This window comes from Hemiscyllium ocellatum, chromosome 1 (assembly GCF_020745735.1).
Source record: "Hemiscyllium ocellatum isolate sHemOce1 chromosome 1, sHemOce1.pat.X.cur, whole genome shotgun sequence".
Lineage (NCBI taxonomy): Eukaryota > Metazoa > Chordata > Chondrichthyes > Orectolobiformes > Hemiscylliidae > Hemiscyllium > Hemiscyllium ocellatum.
In genome coordinates this window covers 103,101,660-103,120,504 of record NC_083401.1, presented here as the reverse complement: position 1 = coordinate 103,120,504, position 18,845 = coordinate 103,101,660, and the positions used below count along the sequence as shown (strand labels likewise).

The following is an 18,845-nucleotide window of genomic DNA, read 5'->3' as shown; positions in this document are numbered from 1 at the left end:
AGGTTATAGGGAAGGTAAATGGAACTTCAGCCTATATTATAAAGGGAATGGACTATAAAAATGGAGAAGCCTTGCACTAGTTAGACCACACCTACTGCAAATATTTTGGTCCCCTTACTTAAGAAAAGGTAGATTCGCATTGGCGGTAGTCCAAAAAAAGATTCACTAAGCTGATACTGACCCTAGAGAGATTCTTTTATGAGGACTGGCTGCATGGGTCAGGTTTGTATTCATTAAAGTTTAAAAGAGTGACAGGTGTCCTTATCGAAACATATAAGATTCTTAGGAGATTTGACAGAGTAGATGTGGAGAGACTACATAGGACCAGAGGATATAATGAGTTGGCTCACATTTAAGACAGAGATGAGGAAGAAATTGTTCTGTTAGAGAGTAGTGAGTCTACAGGATTCCTTACTGCAGAGGGCTGACTAGGCTGGCTCATTAATTACATTCAAGGCTGAAATGTATAGATTTTTAATCAGTAAGACAATCATAGGTGATGGGGAAAGGAAGAAAGTGGAGTTGAGGATTGTCAGATCAGCCATGATCAATCACTGAACAGTGGAACAAACTCAATGGGCTGAATGCCTTACTTCTGCTCTTACATGTGATGGCCTTATGCTGAAAATTTGAACTAAGATCAGAAAGCAATAGGAATATGCAGTTTATGAAAAGGAATAAGACAACATTACATTTTAGAAACTCTGATCATACTCATTACATCACTCAACATTTATTTGTCTTCAAGTGCTCAAACATGGATGAAAGTGAAAGCTGCAGACATTTCCTTCCATGCAGCTGAACTGAATACAAACATATTTCAATATACAGATGGTAAAATGTGACTGAAACCTTTCTTCACTGTGCATTATGCAAATAGGCTAACTGAAGGAAAGCAGCCAAAATCCATTAGTGTGCTCTGTATTGTTATTAGCGAAAGTCATTGCAATCTTATTGCTGATCCAAAAAGGCTGCAGTGTGACAAGTCAGCCTTATCTTTTCTCCATCTTGTCATATCATCATTTCCTGTTCTCACTTCTAACTATATCCGAAACTTAATGGTTTTAGAGAGAGGCTGTGTTATGTAAAAGATATTTGCAAAAAATTAGTTCATAAAGGTATGTGACATTGGTTCCCCCCCCCACCCCACCATATAGTGATATGGTCCAACTTACACTGAGAGTATTAACAGATATCTTCGATAATGCCGGTAATATTGCCTGCTAGTTCTCCATCAATTATCCAAGAATATTTCTAGTCTTTAACATCAATTCAGCCACAAGTCCTCAGTGACAGTTTTATTTTTCTTATCTTTAGCCTTATATGATGATAATGCAAGTTTTTAATTTGTTTAAGACAGCTTTCAACATTGTGACACTTAGCCAACATTTCTAACAAAAGCCATCACGTTCATAAAGAAATGCTTGGGAGAAACATCAGAATGAATAAATTTACATCATATTTAACCATATTCCTCAGAGCATTCCAAAACATGATTTACATAAAATTAATTGAGTATTGATTAAAAAAGACTCTTAGCGAAGCTTGTCATAACAATTCACTCCTCATAACAATTCACAAAAAGGTACTAAAGGAAAGGGAAAACAACATTTGTATGAGATTACTGATTAGTTGGCAAATGGGAATCTGATTGTGAGAAGCATTGCCACAGAGAATTCACCTGTTAGTGATGACTGGTAATTAACTGCCAGGCTTTTTAAAATTTTAAACTAAGCAGTTTACTGTGATTGGTTCAAGGCATTGTCCTAAGAAACGAACTAGAGAATGGCTGTCACCGACTTTGATGGGTTGAATAGGTGCAGTGGGTATCCTTGTTCTTTCTGTTTGCAAAGAACAAGACTCTGTGTCTTAATATATGTAGCGTCGAGTACATGCAGGTGCACTCCACTGCAGGTCTGACAGGTAATTCTAAATTGGGTAGAAATCATAAAAATGGTACAGCATAGAAAGAGGTGTCACTTGTTGGGCCAGTTTTTGTTGTCCATCCCTAGTTGCCCTTCTTAAATTGCTGCAGTCCTTTTATTGTTTGCAGTCCTGCACTGCTGGTACGAAGGGAGTTCTGGAATTTTGACAAAGGACATTGCATCTGTTTCAAATCAACAAAATAGGGACAGCCATTCTTTATTTAATTTCTCAGGGTAAAAGCTTGATCAGCATAGTTTAAAATGTAAACAGAGTTTGGCAGTTAACTGTCAGTCATCATTTACTGCCACATTCTCCATGGCAAACCTCTAACAATTACAGTTCACTTGCCAAACAATCAGCACTCTCTTTTTTTCAGAAATGCTCAAATCTTATACCTCCAAATAACTATAAGACTAATTATTTTGAAGTATAGTGAGTTTTGCGACATAAATAAATGTGATTGTGATTTTGTACAGCAATGCAGAAAAGAAAGACATGGATATCTAAGTTATTCTATAAACAGGGTTACAGGCCCAGTAAATATACCACATAATGTGGAAGTTTACAGAAAATGCATAATAAATTGCACTGTCAATAACAGCCCGACATACCAAAAAATAATGTCAGTGTTGTCACATATTTAATCATTTACAGGTGTCTCCATAAACACTTTCAACATTTTTTTTAGCTATATAATCTGATTGAAAGAAGACTTTTTTTTTCACCGGATACACAACACTAAAGATAGTTTTGCATTGAGCATCTTGGCTACAGTTATTTTGCTTTAAACATTAGGAAAATTGATCACTGATTGGCTGTCATTGATGTGATGATTCATAAATACGTATAAGGTAGTTTACAGGCATGTCTGACATTCCTCCATCAGTAGAAATAGATATGATACGGAAAATCTGAGACTGGGGTTAGATTTGCATACAGATGAGACTAATAAAACTCATTAAAATTGCCATTCTTTCATATGGTCATATTAAAATTGTTTAAAATTGTTAAACTGTTTGGAATCACCTTAAACATCATTTTAAACTAGCTTTGCTTACCAGTTTTCAAAATGGCAACAGAAACAGGACAAAACAGTTTGTCATTAACTAATACTGTGACTTTAACTGTAACCTCAGAACAGCATCACACCACTTTTCTCCTCCTTTGCTTTGCATAGGAAGCACTGTCAAATTCTTACTCAGGGGCTCTGTGAGAAGCACATCGACTTAAAAACACAGTTCTTAAGACCATAAGAATTCAATTGAAAATCAGCACTCTCAGCAAAATGGAAAAGTTTGGATTCAGGAACGCCTGTGTATATATATATATCCTCCAAGTGACTGGTTAAGTGTACAGAATTAGAGAAATAGGAAGAAAATTGATACTTTGTGACTTTTTATAATCCTTAAGATGACTGATGTCACTGATGAAACGCTTTCCATTGAGGCTACTTAGTATTAACGTCAAAACATTTCACAAATCTAGGATATTTGGATGCACAGTAAAGTCTGGTATGTTCAAACACATCACCTCAAATCACAAGGGTGTGATTTTTTTTTCATTTCCTACTGTGAAGCCAGCCTACACTGCCTCTGAGAAAGGTGATCATTTTACTGCCAGTTACTGCCATATTAGGGACAATTTAGTGCTTTGAATGATGTTTATTAGAACTTATGCTGTCCAAACTCATTCCAGACTTATAAACATTACACAGAGCGGATAATCACTTTTCCATATTTAATTAATCTAAAGTACAATAAAATAGAAATATGGTCAAAATGGAAAAGGAGTTATTAAAATGTAACAAGGTTAATGTGTGCTGCTAATTTAACAAGAAAGATGCAGTGTGAAACGTGGTTTTGAGTAATTAAGTAGGACTAGTAAATGTCATGGAGTAGAAAGCACTTCAAAAATAGTGACTATAAACTCACTTACGTTCACATTGAAAATAGATAGTGAAACAAAAAAGGGTTGAAGATAGCTGTTGGACTGAAAATTAGCTCAATTCCAAGATATTAAATTAGTCTAACTTTGATAAATTAGTTGGAAAATGTCCAGATCAAACATTGGGAGGTGTTTAAACAAGAAATTGATAAATTGCCAGTTAAATTAATTCTGACTGGGTTAAAGCTGGCACAACAACTTGAAGATTTCATGGATAAATATAAAGGAAACAAAACATTTAAAAGAGACTGCAAAAACAGAGGATAATACAGAAGAAAACTGTGTAAAATTAAATAAAATGTACAGAAATTAAAGGGAGATTATAAGCACAGAAAAGGTGTATGAGAGAAGATTGTAGTTTAAAGTTGAAAGTTAGGGATTGGTAGCAATGGAAACTTTATATTTTATATCTGAAAGGGATGCGGAAAACTGGATATAGTTAGATTCTTGATAAGTAATGGGATGAAAGGTTATCAGGGTTAGGCAAGACTGTGGAGTAAGTGTGGTGGAGTAGTGATTATGTCACAGGACTCAGACACCAGAACCGTAGGGTAATGCATGTGGTACTTGAGTTTGACTCCCACTACAGCAAATGATGAAATTTGAATGCAATAAATATTACAATTAAAAGCTAGCCTAATGACCATCATGTAATTATTGGCAATTATAAAATCCTATTTGGTGCACTTACACCTTATACCAAAGGAAATCTACCATCTGTACTCGGTCTGGCTTACAAGTGGCTCTAGACTTACAGTAATGTGGTTTTGGACAAAGTCGAATGAGCGAGTCAGTTGTATCAATAACGAAATCTAATCAAAGCAATGAAACTAGACAGACTACCTGGCATCAACTTCCATTGATCGACGACGCAGAACAATGGTAAATTCAGTCCTCCTGACCCTGCAATATCCTCTCTACCAACACTGGGGGCTTATACCAAAATTGGGAGAGATGTCCCACAGTCTAGCCAAGCAAGGGTGTGACATAGTCATACCCAGGGAATCTGACCTTACAAGCTCTGTCCTAGATAGACCATCACCATTGCTGGGTATTTCCTGTCCCATTGTAGGACAGCACCAGCGGCATATAGTCAGGAAGGAGTTTCGCTGGGAATACTCAACACTAACTCTAGACTGCATGAGATGAACAGGCATCTGATAAAACATGGGCAAGAATTATTATTATTATTGTTATTGAATAATTATTATTACCTGCTGATTATCACTTACTGCTCCCCTTTAGCTGATGCCAGCTGACATCCTGTCGAGCACCACTCAGAGCAAGCCCTGAGGGCAGCAACAGCATAGCGTGTTCTCTAGATGGGGGATTTTAAAGCCCATCACCAAAATTAGCTCAGTAGCAACACTACTGACCAAAGAAGCTGAGTCCTAAAAGTCATAGCTGCAAAAGTCATTGTGGTAGATAGTGAGAAAACCAACCACAGGGAAAAATTTGCTTGACCTCTTTCCCAATGACCTACCTGTCACAGATGCATCTGTCCATCCCAGTATTAGTAGGAATGATCACTGCATAGTCTTTGCGAAGGCAAAGTCCCTTTTCCACATTGAGAATAGCCTCCATTGTGTTGTATGGTACGACATCCGTGTTAAACTGGTTTCAAGCAGATCTACAACATAAAGTGGGTATCATTTGGAGGCACTGTGGACCAGCAGCACCCGATGTAGTTTATATGCAACCACAACCTGTAACCTCATGGCTGATAGATGCACCACTCTAGCATTAACATCCAAATAGGTAATAACCTTGATTCAATGTAGTGTGATGGAAGGAATGCCAGGAGCACCATCAGACACACCTAAAAATGAGCTGTCAACTTAGTGAAGCTACAACAAAAGATTATGGGCATACCAAACAGTGGAAGCAGCTATCTACCTAACTGATCAGATCTAATCTCGACTCTACCACATCTAGTCATTATTACTGTTGGACAATTAAAAAACTAACAAGAGGTGGAGACATCACAAGTACTGCTTCCTCAATTATGGGAGCACACACAGCATCAGTGCAAAAGACAAGGCTGAAACATTCCCAACAGTCTTCAGCCAGAAGTGCCAAGTGGATGATCCAACTCAGCCTCCTCCAGAGTCTCCGGCATCACAGATGCCAGTCTTCAACCAGTTTGATTCTCTCTGTGTGATATGGTTTGCTTGTTGTTTGATTTATTGTCACACGTACCAAGATACAGTGAAAAGTGTGGCTTTGTGTGCTAAACAGGCAGATCGTACCAAACAAAGAGCATCATGGCAGCAGGCAGAGGGCAGTGTCACAGCCACCGAGAAGGTGCGAAAAGAGAGGTCCGTTCAAAAGTCTGCGAACAATGGGGAAGAAGTTGTTCTTGAATCTGTTTGTTTGTACATTCAAACCTTTAAATATCTTCTGCCCAACTGAAAAGGGTGGAAGAGAGTCCAACCCCGGGCTGAGAGGGATTTTTGAATATTTGGGGATGCTCCAAGTGCTCCTGATAACATTCCAGCCGTACTACAGCAGCCAAGTTATTTCAGTACAGCCCCGGCATCTACCTGATGATGTGGAAAATTGCCCAGTTCAGTCCTTTCTATGAAATCAGGGCAGGACCAGCACAATCAAGGAGGGTTCCTGAGATCTCCAGAGCTCCTCTGCTCCATCCATTTCTTTACTTTCCTCCATGTTTGTTTTAACTCATTACTTAGCTTAAGTCCTTGGACACTATCGGTGGCTCAATGGAACCCGAGGAACTCCCAGCACGGACTCCCAGCCTCGAAGTGAAGCCAAGGCTGACTTCTGATCTCGAGGTGACGCCCAGCATGGACTCCCGGTCTCGACATTAAACCCAGCATGGACTCCTGGTCTCAAGGTAAAACCCAGCACAGACTCCCAGACTCAAGGTGAAGCCCAGCACAGACTCTCGGTCCCGAGGTAAAGCCTAGCACGGACTCCCGGTCTCCAGGTAAAACCCAGCACGGACTCCCGGTCTCCAGGTAAAGCCCAGCACGGACTCCCGGTCTCCAGGTAAAACCCAGCACGGACTCCCGGTCTCAAGGTAAAGCCCAGCATGGACTCCTGGTCTCGAGGTGAAGCCCAGCACAGGCTCCCGGTCTCAAGGTAAAGCACAGCACGGACTCCCGGTCTCCAGGTAAAACCCAGCACGGACTCCCAATCCCCAGGTAAAGACCAGCACAGACTCCCAGTCTTGAGGTAAAGCACAGCACAAACTCCCGGTCTCGAGATAAAATCCAGCATGGACTCCCGGTCTCGAGCTAAAGCCCAGCAGTGACTCCCGGTCTCGAGGTGAAGCCCAGCATGGACTCCCGGTCTCGAGGTGAAGCCCAGCACGGACTCCCGGTCTCAAGGTAAAGCCCCGCACGGACTCGCGGTCTCGAGGTGAAGCACAGCACGGCTTAATATGAATCAAGGCAAGAACTATCTGCTTATTGGTGTCATACCTTGCACAAAGGAAATGGTTGTAGTTGTTGAGATCAATCATTCCTGTCCCACGACATCATTGCAGCAATTTATTTGAAGTAGTGTACTTTGACCAAAGGCATCTAGTTGGGGGCATAGCAATAGGAAGGGTTTAGAGGGATATGGGCCAAGTGCTGGCAAATGGGACTAGATTGAGTTGGGATATCTGGTCAGCATGGACGAGTTGGACCGAAGGGTCTGTTTCTATGCTGTGCATCTCTATGACTCGATGACCAACCACCTTCAGTTGTTTCATTAATGACTTCCCTTTACCATTCGGTCATAAAATGAGATATTCACTGATTGCACCATGTTCAGCATCATTTGTGATTTGAGGTGCAGGAGAGTCGCCTGACGAAGAGCCTCTGCTCGAAACGTTGATTTTCCTGCACCTCAGATGTTGTCTGACCAGCTGTGCTTTTCTAGTACCATATTTTTTGACTGTGATCTCCAGCATCTGCTTTCCAGCAGTCCTCACTTTCTCTAATCATTCGTGATTCCCCAGACAGTGAAGCAATTCACATGCAACAAGGCCTGGACATAGTCCAGTTATGTGTTCAGAAGTAGTAAGTAATATTTGTCTCATTCAAGTGCCAAGTAATTACCATCTGCAACATGAGTGGTTCTAGTGATTTTCTCTTGAAGTTCAATGGTATTACATGAATAAATTCCTCACCATCTATGTTCTGGGGGTTACCATTGAGCAGTTGCTAAATTGGCCCAGCAATCTACATACTGTGGCTATAAAAACAGATCAGAGAACAGGCAATCTGTGATTATTTAATCATCTCTTGTTATACTAAAGGCTGCCCAACAAGGCACAAGTCAGGAATGTGACTTGTGATACCACTTGCCGGGATGACTAGCTCCAACAACACTCACAAAGCTTGACATCATCCAGCACAAATCATCCTGCTTGGTTAGCAACCTATCCACACTTCAAGATTCACCTCTGCACCACTTTCGTGTAGTCACAGCAGTGTGTGCCATAACGAAGGTGCACTGTAGTCATTCAATAAGACATTTTTGACAGCACCTTCCAAACTCGTGACTTCTACCACCTTGATGGACAAGGATAGCAGACATATGGAAGCACCACCATCAGCTGTAAATTCCCCTTCAAGCCTCACATCACCTTGACCTGAAAAATATTACCATTCCTTCACTGCTGCTGTATTAAAACCTAGAACTCCTTTCCTAACAGTATTTCAGATTTGGAGATGATTTGTAGCTCAGGTTGAGGTTCTGGATGTAAGTTTGCTCGCTGAGCTGGAAGGTTCATTTTCAGATGTTTCATCACCATACTAGGTAACATCCTCAGTGAGCCTCCAGACGAAGCACAGCTGATGATTCCTGCTTTCTATTTATATGTTTGGATTTCTTTGGGTCAGTGATGTCATTTCCTATGGTGATGTCATTTCCTGTTCTTTTTCTCAAGGGGTGGTAAATGGGGTCCAAGTCAATGTGTTTCTTTATAGAGTTCCCATCGGAATGCCATACTTCTAGGAATTCTCGTGCGTGTCTCTATTTGACTTGTCCTAGGATGGATAAGTTGTCCCAGTCGAAGTAGTGTCCTTCCTTATCTATATGTAAGGATACTAGTGAGAGAGAGTCATGTTGTTTTGTGGCTAGTTGCTGTTCATGTATCCTGGATGCATGAAAATGACATGACTCTCTCTCACTAGTATCCTTACATACAGATACGGAAGGACACTACTTCGACTGGGACAACTTATCCATCCTAGGACAAGTCAAATAGAGACACGCATGAGAATTCCTAGAAGCATGGCATTCCGACAGGAACTCTATAAACAAACACATTAACTTGCACCCCATTTACCACCCCCTGAGAAAAAGAACAGGAAATTACATCACCATAGGAAATGACATCACTGACCCAAAGAAATCCAAACATATAAATAGAAAGCAGGAATCATCAGCTGTGCTTCGTCTGGAGGCTCACTGAGGATGTTACCTAGTATGGTGATGAAACATCTGAAAATGAACCTTCCAGCTCAGCGAGCAAACTTACATCCAGAACCTCAACCTGAGCTACAAATCATCTCCAAATTTGAAATACTGTTAGGAAAGGCGTTCTAGGTTTTGATACAGCATCAGTGAAGGAATGGCAATATTTTTCAGGTCAAGGTGATGTGAGGCTTGAAGGGGAATTTGCAGCTGATGGTGGTGCTTCCATATGTCTGCTATCCTTGTCCATCAAGGTGGTAGAAGTCACGAGTTTGGAAGGTGCTGTCAAAAATGTCTTATTGAATGACTACAGTGCACCTTCGTTATGGCACACACTGCTGTGACTACACGAAAGTGGTGCAGAGGTGAATCTTGAAGTGTGGATAGGTTGCTAATCAAGCAGGATGATTTGTGCTGGATGATGTCAAGCTTTGTGAGTGTTGTTGGAGCTAGTCATCCAGGAAAGTGGTATCACAAGTCACATTCCTGACTTGTGCTTTGTTGGGCAGCCTTTAGTATAACAAGAGATGATTAAATAACCACAGATTGCCTGTTCTCTGATCTGTTTTTATAGCCACAGTATGTATATTGCTGTGGCATCACCACAGGAAATGATATCACCAACCCAAAGAAACCCAAACATATAAATAGAAAGCAGGAATCATCAGCAGTGATTCATCCGGAGGCTCACTGAAGATGTTATCTAGTATAGTAACGAAATGTCTGAAAATAAACCTTCCAGCTCAATGAGCAAACCTACATCCATTATTTCAGATGTTTTTACACTCCAAGGACTGCAACAAATCAAGAAGGCTGCTCACTCTCAATACCTTTGACAAGGTAATGAAAGATATGCACTAAATGCAGGCCTAGGCAGCAATGCCTACATCTTATGAAGAAATAAAACAATCAGATCAGCAACAACCTTACTGATGTTGGAGCAGGCTCATAAAGCTGAATGGCCTATTCCTCGTTCTAATTTAAACATTCAAATGTATTTTGCATCTTTCTTACAGAGGACATTGTAAACAGAGCTACAGGAATATATTAGGAAAATGAGGAAGATTCGCAACTGAGAACCATGGCTCTGAAGTATGTGATAGATAGGAGGGAGAAATCACAGCCACTAATTATAATTTTCGAAAAAGCTTTAGAAGCAGGATTGAGTCAAAAGGCAGATAGATGGAAACACCACACTCAGAACAAGCAAAACTAAAGCCTTGGTTTGAGTGACTTCTAGATTATAAAATTCAGGATGAAATTAATTAACACGTTGAAAATCATCAAACAGTTGGAAAAATCAGCATTAATTTACAAAGGGCAGATGTGCCTGACTACTTCAATTTCATTGATTGTGTAAGTAAAGAAAATGTAGTTTTCAGCTATAGATTGTTAAAATGTAGATGATTAGCTTACATTAGGTGCTTGGCAATACAAAAACAATGTAGCAAGAGTAGAAGCATGTAGAATTTAAGAAGTTAGGGGAACTACACACTTTTCAGATTGTTATGATTGTACTAAGTTTGTGAGTTGAGTTGATACCTGATGACTTTGTGAGATGCCAAACAGACACCAAGGTGTAAGGGGTTAATTCTCCCATTTCTCGGATGTGACAAGTGATGTTCTGAAAGAATCTGTTTTAAGACCTGATTATTTCACCATTTATATTAATGTTTCAAATGAACAAATAACAAAAGCTTTAAATTCAACTGTTTTGAGTCATAGAGAGGTACAGCATGGAAACAGACCCTTTGGTCCAACTCGTCCATGCCAACCAGTTATCCTAACCTGATATAGTCCCATTTGACAGGACTTGGCCCATATCTCTCCAAACTCTTCCTATTCATATACCCATTCAGATGCCTTTCAAATATTGCAATTGTACCAGCCTCCACCACTTCCTCCAGCAGCTCAATCCATACACATACCACACTTTGCGTGAACAAGTTTCCCCTTAGGTCCCTTTTATATCTTTCCCCTCTCACCCTAAACCTATGCCCTCTAGTTCTGGACTCCCTGACCCCAGGGAAAAGACTTTGTCTATTTGTCCTATCCATGCCCCTCATGATTTTATAAACCTCTATAATGTCATCCCTCAGGCTCTGACTAGGTTGCAGTAAATTACAAAGCCCAGTCAGTTGTGCTGGTAAGAGAGGTTACAAAAGACAATCGAGACTCTGACTGCGTGGGCAAAGCTTCAGCAAATGCAAATTTAATATGGAGAAATATAGAGCCATCCATTTCAGATCATGGGAAAACAAATTGAAACATTTTCTTTTCATTGTTCAGAGCTGTGACATTCAAAGAGATTGCAAAGGGGATTAGGTGTCCACCTACATAAATCACTAGACACTGTTGCATAGGTCAAAAAGATAATCAAAAAAGTTAATGGAATGTTGACCTTTACCTCAATTCATTTGAAACAATAAAGCAGTGGTTCAGCTGCCAAGTGCCTTTTGGACTGTATCTGGAGTATTGAGTTCAGTTTTGGGTAACAGACCTCATGAAGGATATGTTGGCCTAGAAGGGGTGCAGCACTTTAATGATATCAGGAATGAGAGGTTATTGTTGTAATGAAAGGTATTATGCACAGAATATAGGTGTACAATATTCTGAAATACTTTATGTAGGTAAGATAGTTTCCATTGGTTCACAAGTCAGTGAAAAGGAATTGACACTAAATATTATCATAGGAACAAAGGAAACCATTTAAAGAAATATTTTCTCACAAGGAGGCAAAAGAACTTGGGATGCTTTATTGCAAGTTCAAGTCAGACTACAGGTGACCCCACTACACTACATACTTACACACATACTCTCACACTCAAGCACGCACACACACACTCACACACACGCACACTCACACTCTCTCCCCCTCTCTCTCTCTCTCTCACACACACTCTAACAAGCACGCAAACACACACACTTGCACACGCGCACACACTCATATGCACAAACACTCACACTCTCTCCGTCTCTCTCTCTCTCACACACACACATACACACACACACATCACAGCAAGCATGTACACACATATATAAGTCTATGGGGTGAATTTGTATTGGCAGATACATTCTATTTTGTTCAAAAAGCACACAACCTGTAGGCTGCCTGTCCATGTGACATTTCATAAATTCCTACTTTGGAAATAGAGCCAGTCTGACTCAAGAATGGGATACAGACAGACTCTAACCTCACACCTTTAATACATTGTCTGAGCTGAGATGTCACCTTTTTTTATAAAACCTTAAGTTATCTTGGGAACATGTCTTGATAAAAGTTCTGGGATTTACATTTTAATGAATCAAAACCTGCAACTCGTTGTAAAAGATGAAAGACTTAACAGCAATCTAGATTTGTTGAAAAACCACATCAGTGTATGACACTATGATCTTTTGCTATAAATTCTGTGTCCTATGATCCTGCCCCACCAGTTACCTGACGACGGAGCAGGGCTGCAAAAGTTTGTACTTCTCAGGTTATAGCTGGATTATAACCTGGTGTTGTGTGATTTTTAACTTTATTCAGCCCAGTCCAACACCAGCACCTCCACATTATTGCAAGTAGTTGCTCAGTGGTTAGCACTGCTGCCTCACAGTGCCAGTGACCTGGGTTCAATTCCAGCGTTGGGTGACTGTCTGTGTGGAGTTTGCACATTCTCCCCGTGTCTGAGTGGATTTCCTCTGGGTACTCCGGTTTCCTCCCACAGTCCAAAGATGTGCAGGTCAGGTGAAATGACTATGCTAAATTTTCCGTAGAATTAGGTGCACTAGTCAGAGGGAAATGGGTCTGGGTTGTTGCTCTTTGGAGGGCTGGTGTGGAGTTGGTGGGCCAAAGGGCCTGTTTCCACACTGTAAGGAATCTAATCTATTAATGGAATTGGAAAAATAATTGAAAGGTAAGAATAAAGAGGCTACATAGAAAGGAGAGAAAAGTGTAAACAGAGTAGACAGCTCCAGTTAAAAAGTGGACATTGGAACAGCGCTAGTGAATTAGATGGCACCCTCTTTCCATGTTTCTGCCAAGTGTTGGATTCGGTCAACCTGAATTGGATTTGAACTCAAATCTTTCTGGTAAATTGTAACCTATTCTTGATATCAGTGTTTGTTTTTTTTTCCCACCATTTTGACTTCACCACTCTGATTGACATAATACAAATTGAAAAGGTTATTGAATGTCTGCAAAAGCTTTGTTTAAGATGTTGCTGGACGTGGTTTTACAAAATGGAGACAGAACAATACATCTCAGTTGGGAACTAAATATCATGAAAGAATCAGGATCAATATTCTATGAACTTTACTTTGAAGGTGATCCACAAAGACTAAAACGGAGCATTTAACGGACATTGCAACATGCTCCTTGGACGCTGGATTTCGCTGCTCCTTGGATGCTGCCTGAACTGCTGTACTCTTCCAACACCACTAATCCAGAACATGTAACCCTTGTCATCTCCTGTACATTGAATAACTTGAAGAGATTTTCACTATATGTACACTTTCAACATAGAAGAGTGGAAAAGCTATCATGCATTAAGGATTTTTTTTATGTATTGACAGTGAGTCTTGATGACACAAACTATGGAATGCTCCTTGCAGTTGTGTATTGGAACTGAGTTACCACATAATCGAACACAATTGGAAAAATATCATCACTTGTGTGCCCTTATTTAACAATTGATGCTCTACTGACATTACGTTAGCTATCCTATGCTACTGGGTTCAATGTTTCCTCTAACACAGCTCCATGAAAATATTATCTATAAATGCTAACAAAATAATTTTCAGTTGTTGGGTTTGTCTAAAACTTGGTATATGTAGCTAAGTTTCTAACTTTTGACCCAACATTATCATCCAAACATTAGCTCGCAATCAAATTGGTTTGATTTAAGTGGATGAGACCTTTCATTCCCTGTGAGCTCCAGAAATGTATATTATCGAGATCAAGAGATCAGTGTCAGAGATTAATTGTCTTTTTCTGCAATCCAAAATATGAAACTTTCATCATTTTAAATATGAAGTAGTGTGATTAAAGGCAACCGTAGAGAATCAATTAGTCCAGAAGCCAGCTGACCTTTGTGACTAGAAGTAAAGTCTGGTGTTAGATGTAACAGGAAACAATTATAAGTTCACTAAAATACAAGAGAAAGTATTTGGAATCACAATTTAATATGCATTCAAAATATTTCTCAACTCTCCACCAGAAGTTTGAAAGATGACTGTCAATAGTTTATGAGGAATAAATTAGGTAATGGTAACACGTTAAGTGCATAAGTGACAAGACTAATTTTCAGGCATAACTTAGAAAAACTTGGACAGGTATCAAGATAGCTCAATAGAAACCATCAATAGCAGGACTCTTGTGGCACAACAGTAGTTTACCTAGTCCTGAGCCAGGAGGCCTGGGTTCAAGTACCATCTGTTCCGAAAGTGTGTTACAATATCTCTAAGCAGAATGATTAGGAAATATCTGCAAACTATCAATAGCAACATGTTGTTGCACATCATAAGATGTCCCAATATTTTCCACACGAATGTTAAAAAGATAAGTTCAGTTTTGTATGAGGGCAGATGAACGAAAATTGGTCAAAGTGATAATTACCTGCATTTCTTTGTAATAACATCAGTTTTTTTTTAGTGGACCTGGAAGGGAAACTAGGACTTCATTTTAATGTTTTGACATTTCAGCACTGAGATTTTGGATCAAGTCAAACAATCATAGAAACAGACACTTCAACCCAACTCGTCCAATGCTGACCTGATATCCTAAATTGATCTACTCTCATTTGTCAGCATTTGGACCATATCCCTTTAAACTCTTCCTATTCTTTAACCCATCCAGATGCCGCTTAAATGTTGTCATTCTTCCCAACTCCATCTCTTAATCTGGCAGTTCATTCCATATATGCATCACCCTCTGCATAAATAAGTTGCCCCTCAGGTCCCTTTTAACTCATTCCCCTTTCACCTTAAACCTATGCTCTCTCATTTTGGAATCCCCTACCCTGGGAAAAAGAGTTTGGCTATTCACCCTCTCCATGCCACAAATAATTTTATAAACTTTCTGTACAGTCACCCCTCAGGCTCCAATTCTCCAGGGAAAAAAGCTCCAGCCAACTCAGCCTCACCCTATAGCTCAAACCCTCCAGGCACAGCAACACCCTTGTAAATCTTTTCTGTTCTCTTTCAAGTTTAATAACATGCTTCCTATAGCAGCCCTAAACCTGAAGTGGAACTTGAAGTTATAACCTTCTAATGTAAAGGTAAGAGGGCTATGGATTAAGCTGCTGGAAGGATATGAGGGGAGAGGTTGGGGATGTGTTGGGAAGGTGGCAGCTGAAAGGTGGAAGAATGTGAGCAAAAGACAGAGGTGATGGGTAAAGATCAAAATGCTTCAACTAACATGGTAAGGTCCTAGGGAGTGTTGCTGAACAAAGAGACCTTGGAGTGCAGGTTCATAGCTCCTTGAAAGTGGAGTCGCAGGTAGATAGGATAGTGAAGAAGATGTTTGATATGCTTTCTTTTATTGGTCAGAATATTGAGTACAGGAGTTGGGAGATCATGTTACGGCCGTACAGGACATTGGTTAGGCCAATGTTGGAATATTGCGTGCAATTCTGGTCTCCTTCCTATCGGAAAGACGTTGTCAAACTTGAAAGGGTTCAGAAAAGATTTACAAGAATATTGCCAGGGTTGGAGGATCTGATACAGGGACAGCTGAACAGGCTGGGGCTGTTTTCCCTGGAGCATCGGAGGCTGAGGGGTGACCTTATAGAGGTTTACAAAATTGTGAGAGGCATGGATAGGATAAATAGATAAAGTCTTTTCCCTGGGGTCGGGGAGTCCAGAACTAGAGGGCATAGGTTTAGGGTGAGAGGGGAAAGATATAAAAGAGACCTAAGGGGCAACTTTTTCATGCAGAGGGTGGTACGTATATGGAATGAGGGTGGTACGTGTAGGCCAGAGGATGTGGTGGAGGCTGGTACAATTGCAACATTTAAGAGGCATTTGGATGGGTATATGAATAGGAAGGATTTGGAGGGATATGGGCCAGATGCTGGCAGGTGGGACTAGATTGGGTTGGGATATCTGGTCGGCATGGATGGGTTGGACCGAAGGGTCTGTTTCCATGCTATACATCTCTATGACTCTATAACAGACAACAAATAGACTTTTGATTTGTTAAGCTGTCTTTGTGGTCAGATTTTAATTCCTAAACAGATGTCTTCAGATTTCTCTGACTTAAACAGTATCAGCTTGGGTTATGGATTACAAGTAATTCATTTTGCTTCCTTTGTTTTTCATGTGCTGATCAACCTGTTAATTTCTGGTATGATGTTAATTTCAGTGCCCAATAATGAAAAGTTTTTGATTTACAACCATGCAGCCAGTAACTGAAATAAGCAAAGACAAGGAAATGCTCTCAAAGAATTCTTAATACACAACCAGCTTTGACAATTCAGTTGAAAATACAACCCTATGTTTTGTTCTCATCTTTGACATAATGCTCAGATTTTAATAAACCATCCACATATAAAGTAGTAACCTGGAATCACACTGTTAAATGCAATCCAAAAATCATCTTCCATGAATAGTGAAAAGTAGCAGTGATTATTAATTAATAATGTGGCATTTATACAAAATGCACAAGAATACATTCTGATGAAATGTCCTATCTGAGATTTATCCTGTCTATTCTTTCAGATGCCAACAAATCTGCTTCATATTCCAAGCAGTTTTGCTTCCTTGCTTCAGATTTTCAACTTCCAGTTTGAATTTGTATCTATGGTCACCCTATATCACAATAAAACTGAATTCAGCAGCAACAATTGATCTTCAACCCAAATCAACAAGCAATGCAATTTAAATGGAGAGTGAATCTATATACAGATTTATCAATTCAAGATTTAAAATCCTTCCTGTATTGTGCCTCTGGTATTTTATAAGTTAATTAAAAAATCTAGGAGTTCAGCCATTCTTGGGAAAACTTGCCATGAACAAAATTACTGCCTTCAACAAGAAACTTTTGGTTTTTAGTGAATGAGATATAACAACAAACCAGCGCTGTAAATGGAGAGAGCAAGAGTATACCTGCACTTAGGATGATGTTTTCAGCTCCTGATTGGCTTGTAGGTATGTTGTTGTACCTGACAGGCGGATAGTCAGAAGCCGTTGCTCCTAGGTAAGATTGAGATACTGAAGCTAATGTAGATGTTGATGCTGATACTGCTCCAGGGGCTATCCTGTTGTTCGAGATGCTCTGGTATGGATAATGCTGCTGCTGCTGCTGCTGATGGTGGAAGTGATGCTGCTGCTGTTGTTGCTGCTGCTCAGTGTTGATGGTAACCGGCGGGTGATGGTGATGAGCCCCTCCTCCTCCAGTCCCGATGGCCAGTTGTGGGATCTCGATCATGGTGGGTCTTTCGTACCTCCTGGTCATCGTCTTCCTGCCAGGGAATGGTTTGAGGACGCTGTAGGGGGTCCGCTGTTTGCAGAGTTTGGAGATGGTACCCGATCGCAATCCTTCGTCCTCTGCCTGGTTCATCTCCTCCTCCATTGCAGATCGCCCGTGCGAGGGGGAGGGGGCGATTTTTCTTCCCCTTCTGGTTTGACGCTTCCACTCAGTCGAGCTTGCAGTCGGAAGGGCCGGCGGTGATTGACAGCGCCGCTGACCTACACCCAGGAGACATCCCGGCGAAGGAGCGCGCAGCCCCCGGAGCGACCCAATGAGGAGGATGCAAGGGCGGGACTTCTGCTTGCTGCTTTAAGACTGCTGTCAATGTACTGGCTTCAGCGTCTGTCCCAGTGTGTCTGTACCTGTGTGCTACATCTCTGTATCTCTTACTCTCTACATCTCTGTGCTTCAGTTGTGTTGGTGCGTCTCTCTCTCTCTCTGTGTATGTGTCACTGTGTCTCAATGTCTCAATGCATCAGCGTGGGTTTGTGTGTGTACCTGCAGTTATCAGAGGGTCTCTCTGTTTATCTGTTTCTGTGCCTCCCTTTACCTACATCTCCCTGTGTGTTTATATTTGTACGCGCCTCGCTGTCTTGCTGTATGTCATCCCGGCTATATCTATAACAGTGTGTGTGGCTCCGTCTGTGTGACAACCTGTATGTGTCTCTAACCCTATCTGTGTCTGCATACTGTCTTCTTAAAATTATAGTCTTGCAGAATGGTCTGTCAGCAAGAGTTTAAAATAACAAAAGACGGGCGCAAGTGAAGTCTTTCTTTGCATCTTAACACAATGTAATCGCCAAAACAAGTTTAGATTGGATGATTTAAATATTCAACCGAGTGCCGGTAAAATAACAAACAGTTGCCAATTTCGTCCAGCCGCGTACATGCAAGACGGCGACCTGTTTGGATGGAAAGGGGTGGGAGCGATAATATTTAACCTGATGAAGCAAAGCTGCTCTAGTTCTGGGTCGTTTAAACGGAGTTTCGCAAAATCTTTAACTTCATACCAACCCCTGCTTTCTGTTATTTATTGACGTATTGGAGAGCGGCGACAGGAAATGCATGCCTTTGCGGGACACGATGCTGA

General features: G+C 40.6%; 1 protein-coding gene across 1 annotated transcript in view; it reads right to left on the bottom strand.

The window, feature by feature from the left end:
• Positions 1-17,866, bottom strand: part of LOC132819533 (BEN domain-containing protein 4) — a 45,314-nt gene extending 27,448 nt beyond the window's left edge. Inside the window, exon 1 of the mRNA XM_060831095.1 lies at positions 17,392-17,866. Within this exon, the coding sequence (XP_060687078.1) occupies positions 17,392-17,857 (466 nt within the window). The 5' untranslated portion in view covers positions 17,858-17,866. The remainder of the gene's footprint in view (positions 1-17,391) is intronic.
• Positions 17,867-18,845: the final 979 nt, after the last annotated feature.